The following is an 18,054-nucleotide window of genomic DNA, read 5'->3' on the forward strand; positions in this document are numbered from 1 at the left end:
GTGCGCCCCTTTGTGAGCACCAGGAAGTAAGAAAAAAACCCGATCTCGACATACAGCCGTGCCTCAGCACTGCTTCTTTTGATCTCAACTAGCTTCCTCCTGATCGCGTCCAGCCTCCCCTAACACTCATCCTGCCTCATCTTGCCAGCCTTCAACCTCGCTCAGCACACATCCTACAACTACCAGCACTCATTCCAGCTTCAACAGCCATCTCCCAGCGTTAACCTGGACTCAGCTGGCATACTCTAGCTAACATCCAATTGCCTCCAGCACACAGCCAGCAACTTCCGACACCTTTCCAGTTCGTCTTACAAGCTTTAAGCTTCATTCAGCACTCGAGCAGCACTCTACTCTTCTCTACCTTACCTTTTACCTTACAACCAGATCAAAATGCTACCGGGATTCCCAATCCCCATACATCACCACATTTTCCACGGTTCATACTCCATACCTATCATCAGGAAACAACGCAAACCTCAAGCTAAACCTCTCCCACAACATAACATCTGTCAACAAAGGCTAATTCCAATAATGATCTCGCCGATCACACAATTCCTAGGCCTATCTCTTCTATCTCTAACTCTATTCAACGCCCAATCGCTTTAAAAAGAAAACACACATTTTAAACGACTACCTCACCGAAGTCAATCCAGATATCTGTGCGATCACAGAAACATGGTTGAAACCCACGGATTTAGCTCTATTAAACCAACTACCTACCCAGCTTTACGACCTTTTCTCCATCCCTAGATCCAAAAGAAGGGGAGGACGACTGCTCCTAGCAGCTAAGAAAGGGCTAGGCCTAACATTACAACATTCAAACACTTCAAACATAGAACTCTCTGTATTCAAATCTGATCACCTATAAATTGGCCTGATCTATGCTCCGCCAGGAACTCTGGACTCGGACCCTTTCACCCGTCATTGAACTCACTGCCAAATATTTCAACTCAGACAAACCTGCCATCTTATTGGGAGACTTCAACATGCATGTTGATGCTTTACCACAATCCCCAAACTGCATCACCCTACTCTCGGCACTCAGCTATATGGGATTCACACAAATTATTAAAAGCCCAACCCACAAAGCAGGCCACACACTGGACCTTATTTTCATTAATGAGTGCATCTCGCTCCCTTCCACACTCACATTTTCGCCTGTCCCTTGGACGGACCATCAGATCATCAACACAACCCTCAAGCTGTCAGAACATCCTCCCCTCTCGTTCCCAAAAACTATTCAATTCAGGAAACCTTGCTCTACAGACCTTCTCATCAACCAGCTCTCTAGAGAATTATTACAACTCGATCTTTCCAACCCAACTACAGCCGCCACCTCCTGGTGCAACATCACCAAAACGATTGCAGACCTAACCCTGCCCTTCCATCACAAAAGTAGTACAACCTTCGCCAGACAACAGGAAACCCTGGTTCACCCCAGAACTGAAGCTGCTCAAACAAGAGCTAAGAAATAAAGAACACATATGGAGAAAAAACCCATCCCCCACAACGTTAGCTATTTATAAATCCACTCTCAATGCCTACAGGATCACTATACTTAGAACAAAGAGATTTTTTCTCAAAAAAACATCATTTCATCTTTGATTCAAAAGCACTCTTCTCATACGTCTCAGCCCTCACTAAACCATCCCCTCCTACCATCCCGGATGATCAAGCTCTCAACAAAGCCTCTGAATTAGCAGAATACTTCAAGGAAAAAATTGCTAAGTTGACTGTCTTTCAACACCCAGTTCATCGCCCCCCCCCTCCCACTCGCTACCCCACCTCAACAAAACACGACTCTTGAAACTTTCGAGACCACATCAGCTCTTGAGATAGAAAACATACTCAAGAAAATGAAACCATCCTCTCATCCTTTGGACTCAATTCCAACCAACCTCCTTATCGCCATAAGGAACACCATCTCAAAGCCAATTGCAGACATCATTAATTGCTCTCTTTCCCAAGGTCTAGTCCCTGACCAACTCAAGCTAGCAATTCTTAAACCTTTACTAAAAAAACCGAACCTACCGCCTACAGATCCAGCTAACTTCCGCCCGATAGCCAACTTGCCTTTGATTGCCAAACTTATGGAAAAGATAGTCAATAAACAACTATCCGAGTACCTGGAAGAAAACTCCATTCTCGCTCCATCACAGTACGGCTTTCGTAAATCATTAAGCACGGAATCTCTCCTCATCTCTCTTACCGGCACTATGCAGCAAAGGGAAATGGCAGGAGGCCTGAATGAGTCCCTCGAGGAGGGGCTTCGTCTTCGGTTCCCCTGCAGCACTTGTGCCTGGGATAGCGAGCTCTTTCAAGCTGTCCGCCACGAGGTCTGAAATCTCGTCTTTGGCGAAGAACCGCCTCATGGTTCGGTAGGGTTCCATTCCTGGAGGGATTTCTCCTTCCTCCAGGGAGTCTTGATCCTCGTCTGAGGGGTCCGTGTCCCCAATGCTGGGGCTTTTGGGTGGGCGAGGCACTTATCTGGGTTTTCAGCTTCCCGGATGTTAGGGTCCTCTGGAGGAGGCTGTGGTTGTGTCATCGGAGGCGCCAGTTGCATGTAGACAAAGGTATGTAGGCCTTTGAAGAATTCTACCCAGGATAAAGATGCTGGGTCTAAATTGAGAGGCTCCAACTGGGGGTAGCGAGGTGCGGTGTACTGTCTGTGGATACGGATCCCAGTACCGGCTGGGGAGGAGCTTGGGCTGGGTCATCCAGAGCCTCCTCACACTGTATACACAAGGCCGTGGCCTCTTCGTGCTGCGCAGCTCTAGTGTGGCATACTGGGCAGAGGCCCTGTGCCTTAAGCTTCTTGTGGTTTGTGTGCGCCGCAAGAAACTCCTGTTTGTGCGTTCAAGCGTACGCCGGGAGGCTGAGATATGCGCTCCGGTTGCGCCGAAGTTGTGTGTGTAGGTTGGATATGCGCGCCGCTGTGCGCATAAGGCTTACTTATGCACCCAGCACAGTTGAGCGCACAGCTGTGCGCCCGGCGCTGCGCACACAAGTTATTTTGTGCGTGCAGCTCGCCTCTGTGCGCACAGAACGAATCGGACAGGGCAGCGATCCAATGTAAATGGTGACGGCGACCACGTGGGCAATATGGCGAACACCTCGGAGGGTCTCCACATGGAAGGGCCCTCGTATCGAACCGGGGTCTATTCCTAATAGGGCTAATCAACCCGGTAGCACTGACGCCAGCTAGCGATCTATGCGGCTATTCGAGCCTCGGAGACTGGAGACTTTAAAGAAGTTTTCTACCTTACCTTGTATCGGCACTTCCCGGTCTCGTTCCGGCGGTCTCTGGCTGCGGGAGGAGAGGGAAAAATACCTTCACCGCCGTGCTCGAATTTGCACCCACTGCCTCTCAGCCGCACCCGATGCCGGGGGCTAAGTCCACGCCGGGAACTGGCTGCCAGACCGAGGCCTACCTCTGAGGGATCACGGAAATCACCTCAGGAATCTTGACTAGGGGAGGGACCCAAAGGTATCACCGCAGGAGAGCGGGGCTCGTCTGTAGAGGTAAGTTTTCTCTTCGCTCTGGATTTCTTTGGTTAGAATACTCTAACACTGAGCAAGCGTGTATAGAGTCCCGAACTGCTATGGAGACGGAAAATACTGAAGAGCATGGCGTCCTGCAGGGGTATATGTACTAGGGCTGACGTCTGATTGAAATCTGATCCGTCTCCAACTGCTATCAGGAGCACACTATACCCATTGGTCCTGAGTCCATCTGCTACATGCTAGGAAATGGAATTTTTCTTTGGCTCAGAAATAGATTCCGCCCCCGGTACTCCCAGCATTTTTAAAGTCTGGGAAATCAGGGCTGGCAGTTCATCTCTATGAAAGAAGCATAACATAGTCATACAGTTCTAATCGAGGAGGAATTTCTCCATCCTCTAGAGAGTCAGGATCCTCTTTGGGCTGACCCACTGCCGATCTAGGTGTACTCAGACGCTTAACAGTAGGACCAGGGAGAAAGTTCCCCACCTGCAACTCTGCCCTGGGAGCACTGGACGGGGTTGAGGACTGCGCCTGGGGGGGAAAAAAAAAAAAAATATTTCAATCCCCGGAAAAATTCTACCCATGAAAATGTAGAAGAATCCATGCCAAAATCAGAAGGAACCTGAGGAATACTCACTGAGCTACCTTCCCCTGTGACAAACCAGTTAGTGGAGTTCAAAAATCAGGCACCCCTCCTGATAACATCTTTACCTAGTCCTTCATCCGGCTGGGAAGAACCAGGCTTAGTGAAATCAGAGAAAGATAATTTTCCCTGTGCCTCCAAACACCACTGACACAAGTTAGCGGGCACTCCAGGCTGAGATGCCCAAATATGACAGGCAGCGTAGAGGGAAAGGCGCTTAGGCTTCTAGGTATAGGCTTGCGACCAGCTGTTTATTTTTTCCCCCAAAAAAATCTAGGAGTCCAAAGCTTAGGCGTCCAACATACGTGTCCCAAAACCTAGGCATCCCTAAAGATGGGTGCCGTAAAACTTAAACACACAGCAAATGCCTAACTTGTGCGCACAGTTAAGTGTGCAGCCACTAAAGGTACCACTTAACTTGGACACAAAAACAGAGGCCCTACTAAGCATCCAAAAACTGGATGCACAAGCCAAACCAACAATCGTGAAGAGGGCAGTCTAACCAATAGACAAAATGCGCAAAACACCATTGAGGCCTACCATGCAGCACCAAGCCTCTGAGTGGTGCCTAGTCTACAGAAGTTGCTCAGGCTGCCCTGTCCCTTAACCTCCCCATGGAGCGGGACGAATGTTAGAATAGCATGCCGAACACAGACGGGAGAAAGGAGATACATTAAAAACCTTCCTTCTCTGTCTGTTTCAAATTTTTATTTTTTTTTTTAAACTTACTGGAGCTCAGCCTTTCCTGGCTGAGTACAGACACCGTCTCCAGCTGCGGGGGTAGAGGGCATCTGCTGTCACTGCCGTGCTCAGCTTCCTGCACCCGCTGCCTTTCAGCTGCTTGAACAGCTAAGCCCATTCCGGCTGAAAAAAATCAGCTATCGGACCAAGGCACTCATCCGAGGGACCACAGAAATCACCTCAGGAATTCTCAACTGGAGGAGGGACCATTTGGTTATCACCACAGGAAAGTGGGTCAAATTAATTTTCCTATATTTCTCCTTTTCAAAGTAAAGCACGTCCACCATCTGCTGGAGACTGAGAATACTGGCTGGCTAATTTCACTGCAGGAGTATATAACACTGTGACGTCAGATTACTATGTCTCCATTTGTTGGTAGAGGAGCATAACCCACTGGCTCTGGATTCATCTGACCAGATGCTAAGAAATTCATTAACTGTAGCACTTCTCAGCGACTTTTTTTGGGGAAGTTAACATTTTCAGTACATACCAAGCTAAACTACCTTTGTTTAAGATGCACAACAAGCCACTTCATGTCCAATACTCACTTTCGCCCATTTGAGTATACAGCTCAGACAGAAGATATGACAGCAGTTTTCAAGGAACCCAACTTCCTGCTCCAAAAGGCAGTTAAAACAGATAGGGCATCTGTCATCTTCACTGTATAACATAGGATTGGTACGAGCACAACTTTCTTGGTTTTTTTCACCTGCGAGTATAAAAATTAGTATATGTTACAATTTTAAACATTAAAAACTCTTATGGCTTAGAAATTCACTTAAAAAATAATTTAAAGATAACCCAAGCTGGCAAAACCCCACACCCTTTCAACAAACATAAAACAAGATGTGCCCCGAGCCAACATAAAATGCCCAAAATTCTGATCCCTCACTTACAAAGTTTAACTAATGGAATTACAATATCACGCCCTTCCTGAACCTCACAAATATCAAATCTTCCCAAGTCAGACTTAAGATTGAGTCTTGACATCTGGCACTGCTCTGGGGATGCCTAGTGTCGGAGCAGTGCCAAGACAGTAAGAGGTAAAACTGAGTCCTCATTCGGACTGGATGTGGGGAGACTTTGGGGGATTTGGAGGTTATTTAATCCTCCTGCTGTTTCTGAACTTTGGAAGGAAGGAGAGGGAATCTGAACTCGGGGGCACTTAAATTTTTATTTTTAATGCTAGCTGTTGAGAAAAGCAAGTTTGCTTACTGTAAATGGTGTTTTCTGTAGATAGGATGAATTAGCCATGCTGTCTGAGATATCCCTCCGGGGCAGCTAGGCGGAGCTTCTCAAAGATGACAGAACTTTGCTCTGTGTATGTCTGTGTGTCCTTTCCCACGCGGCTTCATTTTCTCCTCAGTCTATTCCAAAGCGCACCTGCAAAGCGTGAAGTGGATACGGACCGGGGAGATGGGCGGGTCAGCATGGCTAATTCATCCTGCCAGCTACAGAAAACACCGTTTACGGTAAGCAAACTTGCTTTTTTCCCCACAGATAAACAGGCTGAGTTAGCCATGCTGTCTGGGAGTCCCCAGCTGAAGGTTGTGAGTGCAGTATGAAGGGTCCCTGTGGGAACGTAGCGCAGTTCCCGAGGCTGAGTATGACGTGCTGCATCCAACCTAGTTCAGAGCAATGGACAGTCTCTTTATGTGATCCCTGATTAAAAGTATGGATCTGCCCATCACCTGCTTGCTGGTCGAGACAGTAATGAGAAATGAAAGTATGGAGTGAGGACCATGTAGTGGCTTTGCATATGTCCATTACTGGAACCTCACATATGTGAGCTACTGACGCTGCCACCGCTCTCACCTGATGGGGCCTTTGGCGAACTGCTCAGGGTCTCTGATCTTTTATTGTAACAGAACTGAATGCACTGCAAAATCCAAATGGAGAGAGTCCTCTTGGAGACAGACAGACCCGGGGCATTTGGGATGAAGGAAACAAATACTGTGAGGTTCTAGATTCGGAGTGCATTCAATGCTTATAAAAGGCCAAGGCTTGCTTGCAGTCTAGCATGTGGAGCCACCTCTCACCTTTGTTTTTGTGTGGCTTTGAAAAGAAGGTCGGCAGTGTAATGGTTTGATTGATGTGGAAAGTCAAAACTACCTTGGGTAAGAATGAGTGGTGAGTTCATAAAGTCACTTTGTCGTGATGAAATTCAAGGTATGATGAATCGTGAACTAGAGCCTGCAACTTGCTGACTCTGGTCGCTTTGTTCTCCGCAAGAAAAAAATACAACTTTCCATGACAGACATCTCATATGACTATTCTCCAGAGGTTAGACAGGTGGAAGCGTCACCTGTTCCAGAACTAGTTTGAGATCCCACGGAACAGGTGGTCTGCGAACTAGTGGTCACAGTCATAGAATGCCCGTCACGAACCGGGAGACCAGTGGGTGGTTGGACACCGGTAGGCCATTGTAGGGATGCTGGTAGGCTGCAATGGCACAGACCCTCACCAAAGCTGTCGCCAGTCCCGCCTGATCAAGGGAATGGAGATACTCTAAAATGACACCAAAACCTCTTGGATCTTCAAAGGCAAGTGTGTAGGTGACTCAATACTGACCCCAAGCCTGGAAGAGGTTTTTTGCCACGTCCTGGCGAAGCTCCCATTCTTATGGATGGAAGATCCTGCTTAGTTTGTCTGCTTTGGCGTTCTCCACCCCGAGTAGGTTGGTCGCTTGAAAGACGATGGAGAGCTCCTCCGCCCATTCCAGGATGCACACCATCCAGGAACCAGACCCTCTTTCCTTGTTTATGTAGAACATCGCGACCTGATTGTCCGTGTGGACCGTGACGGTTCTCCCTCATAGGAACCACTCTTTCCCAGCAGGACCAGAGTCCTTGCTTTCGTATTTGGTCCAAGTGGGCTCCCCACCCCTTGCTTGAGGCGTCTGTGGTGAGAATCAGCTGATGAGTCAGGAGGCAAAGCAGTGCCCCGGAGAGAGCTGTGGGGCTCAACCACGAATCTAAGTGTGCTCTCATGCTTTGGGTCAGACTTACTCGCCAGGACAGCGGATGTGAGAGCTGTGTCCATTGCGCCTTCAATCCCCGCTGCAGGCGCCATATGTATAAAACGGGCACGCGGAACCACATAGAAGGCCGCTGTCATGTGGCCTAGCAGGATAAAGACCTTTTTCACTCAACGCACAATTAAACTCTGGAATTTGTTGCCAGAGGATGTGATTAGTGCAGTTAGTGTAGCTGGGTTTAAAAAAGGTTTGGATAAGTTCTTGGAGGAGAAGTCCATTAACTGCTATTAATCAAATTTACTTAGGGAATAGCCACTGCTATTACTGGCATTGGATCTACTTAGTGTTTTGGTATTTGCCAGGTACTTGTAGCCCAGATTGCCACCATTGGAAACAGGATGCTGGGCTTGATAGACCCTTGGTTTGACCCAGTATGGCAATTTTTTATGTTCTCATGTTCTTCCCACTTTGTTCCCATGAAGAAAAAACTTGTTTATAATAGAGTTAGATCTTTGTCTTTTGGTGCAAAAGCTCATTCAATGCAGTTTGCGTAGCAAAAAACTACATATTTTCTGCTGATGGACTGCAACAGTAATTACATTTATCTAGCAGGAGGAGTTGTTCCGAAGTAAAATATCTTTAGCAATATATTTTTTCCGTTTAGCGGTGTAGCTAACACCTTACCCTGAAGTACTGCTTTTGCCATCTCCCAACAGAGTATAGGAGAGTCCCGATGTGCACTGTTAAAGGAATCATATCCCCCCACTTAACTTGCAAATGTTTCTATTCATAAAATAGAAAGGGAACTTCCATCTTCAATTTAGATTAATAGGAGAAAAACCTTCCAGATCCTACCACACAGGAGCTTTATCAGACATCTCATAAGGACCTATTTATACCCTCACCATTTGTAGAAAAACAGACTCTAGAAAACAAAGGGTAATCTAAGCAAGATTTGGAGCCATAAACACTAGAAACATGAGTAAAATCATATTCTGAGGGACGCAGAACTCTAAGGTGTCCAAAAAATCAAGATAATGGCATAGGAAAGGTATACCTAAGTCTTCCATCCCTCTGAGAAGCAGATTTAGGTAGTGGTTTATCCAATTCAGGAGTTAGAAACAATATTAAAATCTCCCCCCTAGTAAAATGGGCATATATGAGTGAAAAAAAAAATTTGTAAAATCCTAGCAAAAAAAAAAAAAAAAAAGGAATGGACATATACATCTGAACTGCCTCCTGGTACAAGAGGAATGATCCCATCCCTCCATTTGTTGATGTAACACATCGCTACCTGATTGTCGGTCTGGATGAGGACAGATTTGGACACCAAGCGGTCCCGAAAGGCCCACAGGTTGTAACGGATCGCCCGGAGCTCCAGGAAGTTGATCTGGTGCTGAACCTCCTGAGCCGACCACAGGCCCTGGGTGCGGAACCCTTCCATGTAGGCACCCCACCCCAACATGGATGCATTGTTGGTGAGGACAACTTGGAAGGAGGGGGACTGAAAAACAGAAACATAGAAATGACGGCAGAAGAAGACCAAACGGCCCATCCAGTCTGCCCAGCAAGCTTTGCACTCTTTTTTTTTTTTTCCTCTTACTTGTTACGCTTGGCTTAGTACCTTTTAGTTCTATTTCCCTTCCACCCCACCATTAATGTAGAGAGCAGTGTTGGAACAGCATCTAATTGAATATGTAGCTTAGTTAGGGGTAGTAACCGCCTCAATAAGCAAGCTACACCCATGCTTTTGTTTACTCGACTATGTAATTCAGTCCTTGTTGGTTGTTGTCTATATATAGATCCTCTTTTCTACATTGCCCCTGCCGTTGAAGCAGAGAGCTATGCTGGATATGCTTTGAAAGTGAAGTAACAGACTTTCTCCCCTGCCGTTGAAGCAGAGCGCTATGCGTTGACAGTGAAGTATCAGACTTTCTCCCCTGCCGTTGAAGCAGAGAGCTATGCGTTGAAAGTGAAGTATCAGACTTTCTCCCCTGCCGTTGAAGCAGAGAGCTATGCTAGATATGCACTGAAAGTAAAGTATCAGGCTTATTTGGTTTGGGGGGTAGTAACCGCCGTAACAAGCAAGCTATACCCCGCTTTTTTGTTAATGCAAATCCTTTTTTTTTTTTTCCACATTTCTTCTTACCGTTGAAGCTTAGAGCAATGTTGGAGTCGCATTAACCATGTGTATGTATATTGAATAAGGGTATTATCTCCAGGTAGTAGCCTTCTTTCCTGCGAGCCACCCCCTCTTCATTCACGTCCTCTAGACTTGATGGATCCACAGTGTTTATCCCACACCCCTTTGAAGTCCTTCACAGCTCTGGTCTTCACCACTTCCTCCGGAAGGGCATTGCAGGCATCCACCACCCTCTCCATGAAGAAATACTTCCTGACATTGGTTCTGAGTCTTCCTCCCTGGAGTTTTAAATCGTGACCCCTGGTTCTGCTGATTTTTTTCCAATGGAAAAGGTTTGTCGTTATCTTTGGATCATTAAAACCTTTCAAGTATCTGAAAGTCTGTATCATATCACCTCTGCTCCTCCTTTCCTCCAGGGAGTACATATTTAGATTCTTCAATCTCTCCTCATAAGTCATTCGATGAAAACCCTCCACCTTTCTGGTCGCCCTTCTCTGTACCGCCTCCATCTTGTCTCTGTCTCTTTGTAGATACGGTCTCCAGAACTGAACACAGTACTCCAGGTGAGGCCTCACCAAGGACCTGTACAATGGGATAATCACTTCCCTTTTCTTACTCGATATTCCTCTATGCAGCCCAGCATTCTTCTGGCTTTTGCTATCGCCTTGTCACATTGTTTCGCAGTCTTCAGATCATTAGACACCATCACCTCAAGGTCTCTCTCCTGCTCCATGCACATCAGCCTTCCCCCCCCCCCCCCCCCATATGCATGACTTTGCACTTCTTGGCATTGAATCTCAGCTGCCATATCTTCGACCACTCTTCCAACTTCCTTAAATCCCGCCTCATTCTCTCCACTCCTTCTGGCGTGTCCACTCTGTTGCAGACCTTAGTGTCGTCCGCAAATAGACAAACCTTACCTTCTATCCCGTCCGCAATGTCGCTCATAAAGATATTGAACAGGACCGGTCTCAACACCGATCCTTGTGGTACACCGCTTAAAACCGCTCTCTCTTCAGAGACAGTTCCATTTACCATCACACATTGTCTTCTGTCCGTCAACCAGTTTGCAATCCAGGCCACCACCTTGGCACTCACTCCTAAGCTTCTCATTTTATTCACCAGTCTCCTGTGCGGAACCGTATCAAAAGCTTTGCTGAAATCCAAGAGGATGACATCAAGCGCTCTTCCTTGATCCAATTCCTTGGTTACCCAGTCAAAAAAGTCAATCAGATTTGTCTGACAGGATCTTCCCCTGGTGAATCCATGCTGCCTCTGGTCCATCAATTCTCCGGACTGAAGATAGTTCACTATTCTCTCTTTCAACATTATTTTTCCCACCACCGAAGTGAGGCTAACCGGTCTGTAGTTACCAGCCTTTTCTCTGTTCCCACTCTTGTGAAGCAGGACCACCACTGCTCTTCTCCAATCACTCGGCACCACTCCCGTTTCTAGAGATCTATTGAACAGGTCACACAGCGGACCTGCCAGCACATCTCTGAGCTCCCTCAGTATCCTGGGATGAACCTCATCAGGCCCCATGGCTTTGTCCACTTTCAGATTCTTCAGCTCTTCCCATACATTTTCTACTGTAAATGGATTTTCATCTACTCCACTCCCCTCCAGTTTCTTAAGTAGAGATGGTCCTTCTCCAGGATCTTCTTTAGTGAACACAGAACTGAAGTATTAGTTTAATATTTCTGCCATTTCTTCGTTACACTCCGCACATTGATCCTTTCTACCTTTCAATTTCACTATACCACTTTGAACTTTTCTCTTTTCGCTGATGTATCTGAAAAATGTTTTGTCACCATTCTTTATCTCCTTGGCAATCCTCTCTTCCGCTTGACTTTATGCCATCTTGATTAATTTCTTCGTCTCTCTCAGTTCAATCAAATATTCTTCTTTGTGCTCCTCCCTTTGGGATCTTTTATATTTCTTGAACGCTGTTCTTTTGGCCTTTATTTTATCAGCCACCTCCTTTGAGAACCAGATAGAAAAGTAGTATTATTATTATTATTTTTTTTTTTTAATATACCAACATTCATCTCAATTGTGATATCACACCGGTTTACATTCAGGTACTGTAGGTATTTCTCTATCCCCAGAGGGCTTACAATCTAAGTTTTTGTACCTGAAGCAATGTAGGGTAAAGTGACTTGCCCAAGGTCACAAGGAGTGATAGCGGGACTTGAACCTTGGTCTCCTGGTTCATAGTCCACTGCTCTAACCACTAGGCTATTCCAAGAAAAGCAAAAGAAAAATGAAACCTAACATATAGAGTAGTTGTCTTGGTGATTACTTCTTTTAGATTGGTCCACTGCTGATCCACATCTCTTGTTCTCCCAGCCTTTTAGTTCTTCCTCCAGGTACATCCCCAATTCCTCAAAGTCCGTGTTTTTGAACTGCAAAACTTGGGTCTTTGTATTTCTTTTCCGTATCCTTTTTGTGATATTAAACCATACCGTTTGATGATCACTAGTGCTGAGGTGGGCACCCACCAGGACAGAGACATTATCTCCATTAGTGAGCACTAAGTCGAGTATAGCGCCTTCGCTCGTGGGTTCCATTACCATTTGTTTGAACAAAGCTACTTGCAGGGCATCCACTATCGCTCTATTATTTTTAGATTCTGCAGATGGGATTTTCCAGTCTACATCTGGCATATTAAAGTCTCCAACGATCACCACTTCGCCCTTCTTTCCTATCTTTTGGATGTATTCAACCAGATCTCTGTCCAGCTCTTCCTTTTGGTTTGGAGGCCTGTAAACCACTCCAATATAAATGGACGCCCCATCATCTTTTTTTAGGTCTGCCCATAGTGCTTCTTCATTGCCCCATCTTCCTTGCAGCTCAGAACCCCCTGTTCTAGATTGGTTAGGTCCTCCCACCAGGATAAGAAAATCTGGAGCAGCGGGGTGACAAATATACTGAGGTCATGAGAGGCTTGTCGCTACTGGGACCAAAGGGTCCACTGAGCATGTGTAAGCGGGCAAAGGGAGTGATATGTGGCCCAGGAGGCAGAGCCTAAGATGGGTAGTGACCCACGGGCTGCGACGTACCAAGCTCACCAAGGTGAGCACTCAGTTGCAAGGGAGATAGGCCTTGCCCTCCACCGTGTTCAGATAGACACCAGGGTGCAGGGACGAAGTCAGATGGGATTTCAGGTAGTTGATTACAAATCCGAGAGACTCCACTGCCTGAATGATTAAGCAGAGAGAGAAGCGCTCCCTGTTGAGAGCTGCTCTTGATGAGCCAGTCGTCTAAGTAAGGGAACACCTGCACCCCTGTACAGCACAGGTGCACTGCTACAGGTACTAGGCATTTGGTGAAGAAGCGTGGCGCCAAGACGAGGCCAAACAGCAGCACCCTGTATTGAAAATGCCTGGAGCCCACCAGGAAGCGGAGATATCTCTGGGGACTGCTGGAGATCTCGATGTGCACATATGCGCCCTTGAGATCAAGGGAACAAAGCCAGCCTCTCCCCACAAGAGAGGGATCAGAGTGCCAAGGGAGACCATCTTGAACTTCTCTCATTTGAGAAAATGATTTAGAGCCCTCAGGTCCAGAATGGAAAGGAGTCCCCCAGTCCTCTTGGGGATCAGGAAATATCAGGAGTAAAACCCCGTCCCCTGTTGCGACTGCCCACAATTGGATTTCCATAAAGAATATAGCAGCAAAATGGCCCTATTGGCTTTAGTCAATGAAGGATGAACACTGATAAAGGTAAAGATGTTAGTCTGATGTCAATATGAGTTTGGCTTTTGACACAGTGGGTTATGATTTACAGTACTTTTACTTTGAGAGTTTTGAATTACTGGAGCAGTACTGAAATGATTCAAGTCATTTTTGGAAGAGCGTTACTTTCAAGTTGGTTGGGGGAATAATATATCCTTGTCAAAAGACCTGTGGAGTTTCATTTGGCTTCAATCTTTTCTCCGTTATTTAATTTTTTATCCCCCTTGGCAAGTTTTATCCAAGAACATGAGTTTAATTGCTATTCATATGCGGATAGCCAAGTGTTATCAGCTTTTAACTTGAATTCATTATCGGCCATGGTGAAATGTAATCTTTGCCTGAATAAGAAGCCAATTGGCAGTCTGATCACAGACTAAAGGTTAACCCTCAAAAATCTGAAGACATTTGGTTTGGGATATATAAATCTAATACTAAATTGACCCAGTGAAGGATATTATCCTTCTGGTTGAGGTGATCAAACAGCTCGGTATGAATTTAGATTATTTACTTTCTATGTCTAAGCAAGTATCTCTAATTAGGTCCATTTTTCACTCTCTTCGAATCATTTGTAGACTTGTGCCACTTTTACTAAAATCTGATCTGGTAATGTTGTCCCATGCTTTTGTTTTATCATGGGTTGACTATTGCAACTCATATGTTGGTATCAAAGAAGCTAACCTGAAGCAGATTCAGTTACTTCAAAACAGCAAGAGTTATATTTGGAGTCTCTAAATATTCCCTTTTGCATGTGCGATTACTAGGTTCTAAGCAAGCTACTTTTCAGTACCAGGCTCCTTTAATTTGGAAATCTCTCCTACTGAATATACAAAGAAATTGTTATGAAATTTAGGAGTTTGATAAGTCCTTGCTATTTAGCCAGGTTTTTGATTAATCTATTTTACTGATTTTAGGAAGTTGATTTAATTTTCATGTTATCTATTATGTTGTATTTTAGTATAGTTTAGGTTTTTTTTCTATTGTTTTATAATTTTACTGTAGACCATTTTGATTTCATGTGAAAATCAGAATATAAAAATAAAATTGCCACTGAGCTATGCTCTCCCTGTCTCACTCAGCCTGAAGATAAAAGAAAGGCTGGAAGGACTCAAAGAAGGAAGCTCAGTAGGGGAAAGATGAGGCAGTGCTGTGTGTACTATGAATGTCACAAAAACTTGGCCAAGCTATCCATGCCCTACATCAGACCTGGGCAAGGGGCGGCCCGCGGGCTGAATCCAGCCCGCCTACGGTCTGAATCCGGCCCGCCCACTGCTGAGAGCAGACGGGGAATGAGGCACTGCTGCCTTCCCTTGCAGAGGGAAGGCAGCAGTTCATTCTCCGCTCCCTCGCTCCCCGATTGGCCGGCCAATCGGGGAGCGAGGGAGCGGAGAATGAACTGGGGTTTTTTTTTTACAGCGTCCGGGGGGGGGGGGGGGGGGGGAAGGAGGGAGTGACTCAAGCGAAGGCACGCTGTCCGATTGGCCGGTGCTGGGCAAGCCTTGCCCAGCACCGGCCAATCGGGCAGCGTGTCTTTGCTCGAGTTTCTTTCCTACATATGTCACAGAGTTTTTTGCCGGTCCGCGGCGCGCGCTCCCGGTCTCTCCCGCTGCCGTTGCCGCTGGGCTGTCAGCACGTTCAAGCCCAGTGGAAACGGCAGCGGTGTTGGAAGAAGCTATGGCACCCGCGGCTGGCCTTTTCTTCTTCCCGCACCTGCCCCCCCCCTCCCGTGACCCGAAACAGGAAGTGATACACGGAGCGGTGCGCGGGAAGGAGAAAGAGCCGTGCCGCGTCGGCTGCAGCATCGGCCCCCGAGCAATTGAACCAGCCGGCAATCGAGAAGAGTCAGCAGCATGAGCCTCCCGCGGCCGAAGGGATTCTTCTTTCTTGGCCTGCGGGGGCTCATGCGGCTGACTCTTCTCGATTGCCGGCTGGTTCAATTGCTCGGGGACCGATGCTGCAGCCGACGCGGCACGGCTCTTTCTCCTTCTCGCGCACCGCTCCGTGTATCACTTCCTGTTTCGGGTCACGGGAGGGGGGCAGGCGCGGGAAGAAGAAAAGGCCAGCCGCGGGTGCAACAGCTTCTTCCAACACCGCTGCCGTTCCCACTGGGCTTGAACGTGCTGACAGCCCAGCGGCAACGGCAGCGGGAGAGACCGGGAGCGCGCGACGCGGACCGGCAAAAAACTCCGTGACATATGTAGGGGGAAGAGGAAGTAAGAGAGTGAGAAGCAGCCAGCCAGCCTGTGTGTGATTGAGTGGTCAGAGAGCTGATGTGTGTGTGTATGTGAGAGACAATGAAAGTGATTGCTCAGGGAGATGACTGATGTGTATGTGAGAGTGTGAGGCATTAGTCAGGGAGGTGACTGATGTGTGTGTGTGAGAGAAAAAGCATGGAAGTGAGAAGTCTGGGTATGTGGGAAAGCATGAGCATAAGAAGCCTGGAGTTGTGGGAGTGAGAAACCTGGGTGAGTGTGCATGCATGAGAGAGAGAGACTGCTTGGTAAGGTGACTGTGTGTGTGAGAGAAAAAGACTGGTGTGTGTGAATGTGAGAGAATGTGATTCAGGGAATGAGAAGCCTGTGCACGTGGAGAGTGAGCATGGAAATGAGAGAGACTGGTGTGTGTGTAACAGAGAGAAAGTGATTATGGGAATGAGAAGCCTGTGCATGTGAAGAGAGTGAGCATGAGAGTGAGAAACCTGGGTGTGTGTGAGACACAGCATGGGAGGGAGAAGCCTGTATATCTGAAAGAGAACTTGGGAGTGGGAAGCCTGTGTGTGTGTGTGTATGCATGAGTGAGATCAGGTGACTGGTGTGTGTGTGAGAGAGAGAGAGAAAAAGTGATTATGGGAATGAGAAGCCTGTGCATGTGAAGAGTGAGCATGGGAGTGAGAAACCCGGGTGTGTGTGAGACACATCATGGGAGGGAGAAGCCGGTATATCTGAAAGAGAACATGGGAGTGAGAGACTGGTGTGTGTGTGTGTGTGTGTGAGAGAGAGAGAGAAAGAAAGTGATTTTGGGAATGAGAAGCCTGTGCATGTGGAGAGAACAAGCATGGGAGTGAGAGACTGGTGAGTGAGTGTGTGTGTGTGTGTGTGTGAGAGAGACAGAGAAAGTGATTATGAGAGTGAGAAGACCATATATGCAAGTAGAACACGGGAGTGGGAAGCCTGTGTGTGTGTGTGTGTGTGTGTGTGTGTGTGTGTGTGTATGGCATGAGAGAAACTGTTCAGGAAGGTGACTTGTGTGTGTGCCAAAGACTGTTTGGGAGATGATTGGTGTGTAAGAGACAGAAACTGGTCATGGGGGCATGACTGGTATGGTGTGTGTGTGAGAGACATGGGCACTAAGGAAGAGGACCATAAGTATAGAGCTTAGCTTCTACTGCTGCTTCTGGTGTGTGCCATGGCCTGCAGGGAAGGGGAGTAGGAGAGCTGCTGGAGGGGGTAAGTAAAGGTGGCTTTAAGTTTATTTTTCTTGACTGCCATTTTAATTGTGTGATGTCTGCTTTTTTGAAATATTTTATTGGTGTTTGGAGAATGTTTAATAGTTTTTATGAGTTTTTAATTGTTGGATGTTATTCTGTTCATAGCTGTTTAGAAACATTTATTCTGCTTATTAGTATAGTTTTACAATTATTTCTGTTTGGGGATCTATAGCTGCTTGTTAGTTCTGTTTTCCTAATAAGAGGTGTATTGGTGTTTAGGGTCTGATGTAATATTTGTAGTGTTGCCTTTTCATAGATAGGGTTGCTCCTGTTTGAGTGTATTCCATAATACAGGTGTAACTGTGTGCGGATTAGTTTATGTGCATTACTACAGATCCTGGGAGTATGTTAGGTCGGTTCTTTGTCTGTTACCGAGATGAGATATTTTGCTAGCATGTAAGCGTTTGTATCGGTCTTATTTGTTGTGTTTTCTCAGAGGACATACATTGGTGGTAAACTGCTGTCTTTTCATAAGTAGGGCTATTGAGAACTGAGTTAATTATATTAGTCCGGCCCTCTAAAACCATCCCAATTTCTCATGCGGCCCCATGGGAAAATTAATTGCCCACCCCTGCCCTACATGCTGCCCATAACTACCACACTTCAGGGTTTATGCTGTAGCTAGGAAAAAGATGCAAACACAATTGTACATGTTCTCATAAAAAAAAGCTCCAACGTGTTTAAGAGCCACCACTGGTGACTCTTGCTGCTGTGATGTCCTGAGAACAGAGCCTAGGTGCTGGTATATATTTGAGCACCAGGCATTAGTGACTTTTCCATGGCACACCTGAACAGGTTTGAAGGCACACTAGCTGGGAAAAACT

General features: G+C 46.5%; 1 protein-coding gene across 11 annotated transcripts in view; it reads right to left on the bottom strand.

Annotated features, from left to right (window-relative positions):
- SCAF11 (SR-related CTD associated factor 11) overlaps positions 1-18,054 on the bottom strand; it is a 529,866-nt gene that overhangs the window by 451,452 nt on the left and 60,360 nt on the right. For 4 of the 11 annotated variants that reach the window (XM_029616088.1, XM_029616082.1, XM_029616081.1 and 1 more), the window contains 3 exons: positions 9,160-9,369; positions 5,437-5,597; positions 3,991-4,035 (listed from right to left, as the gene is read on the bottom strand). In XM_029616088.1, coding sequence (XP_029471948.1) covers positions 3,991-4,035; positions 5,437-5,597; positions 9,160-9,369 — 416 coding nt within the window. Of the gene's footprint in view, positions 1-3,990; positions 4,036-5,436; positions 5,598-9,159; positions 9,370-18,054 lie in introns of those variants that run through there. The other 7 variants (XM_029616083.1, XM_029616085.1, XM_029616087.1 and 4 more) reach the window with 4 other exon arrangements.

Source organism: Rhinatrema bivittatum, chromosome 9 (assembly GCF_901001135.1).
Source record: "Rhinatrema bivittatum chromosome 9, aRhiBiv1.1, whole genome shotgun sequence".
In the NCBI taxonomy this organism is placed as follows: domain Eukaryota; kingdom Metazoa; phylum Chordata; class Amphibia; order Gymnophiona; family Rhinatrematidae; genus Rhinatrema; species Rhinatrema bivittatum.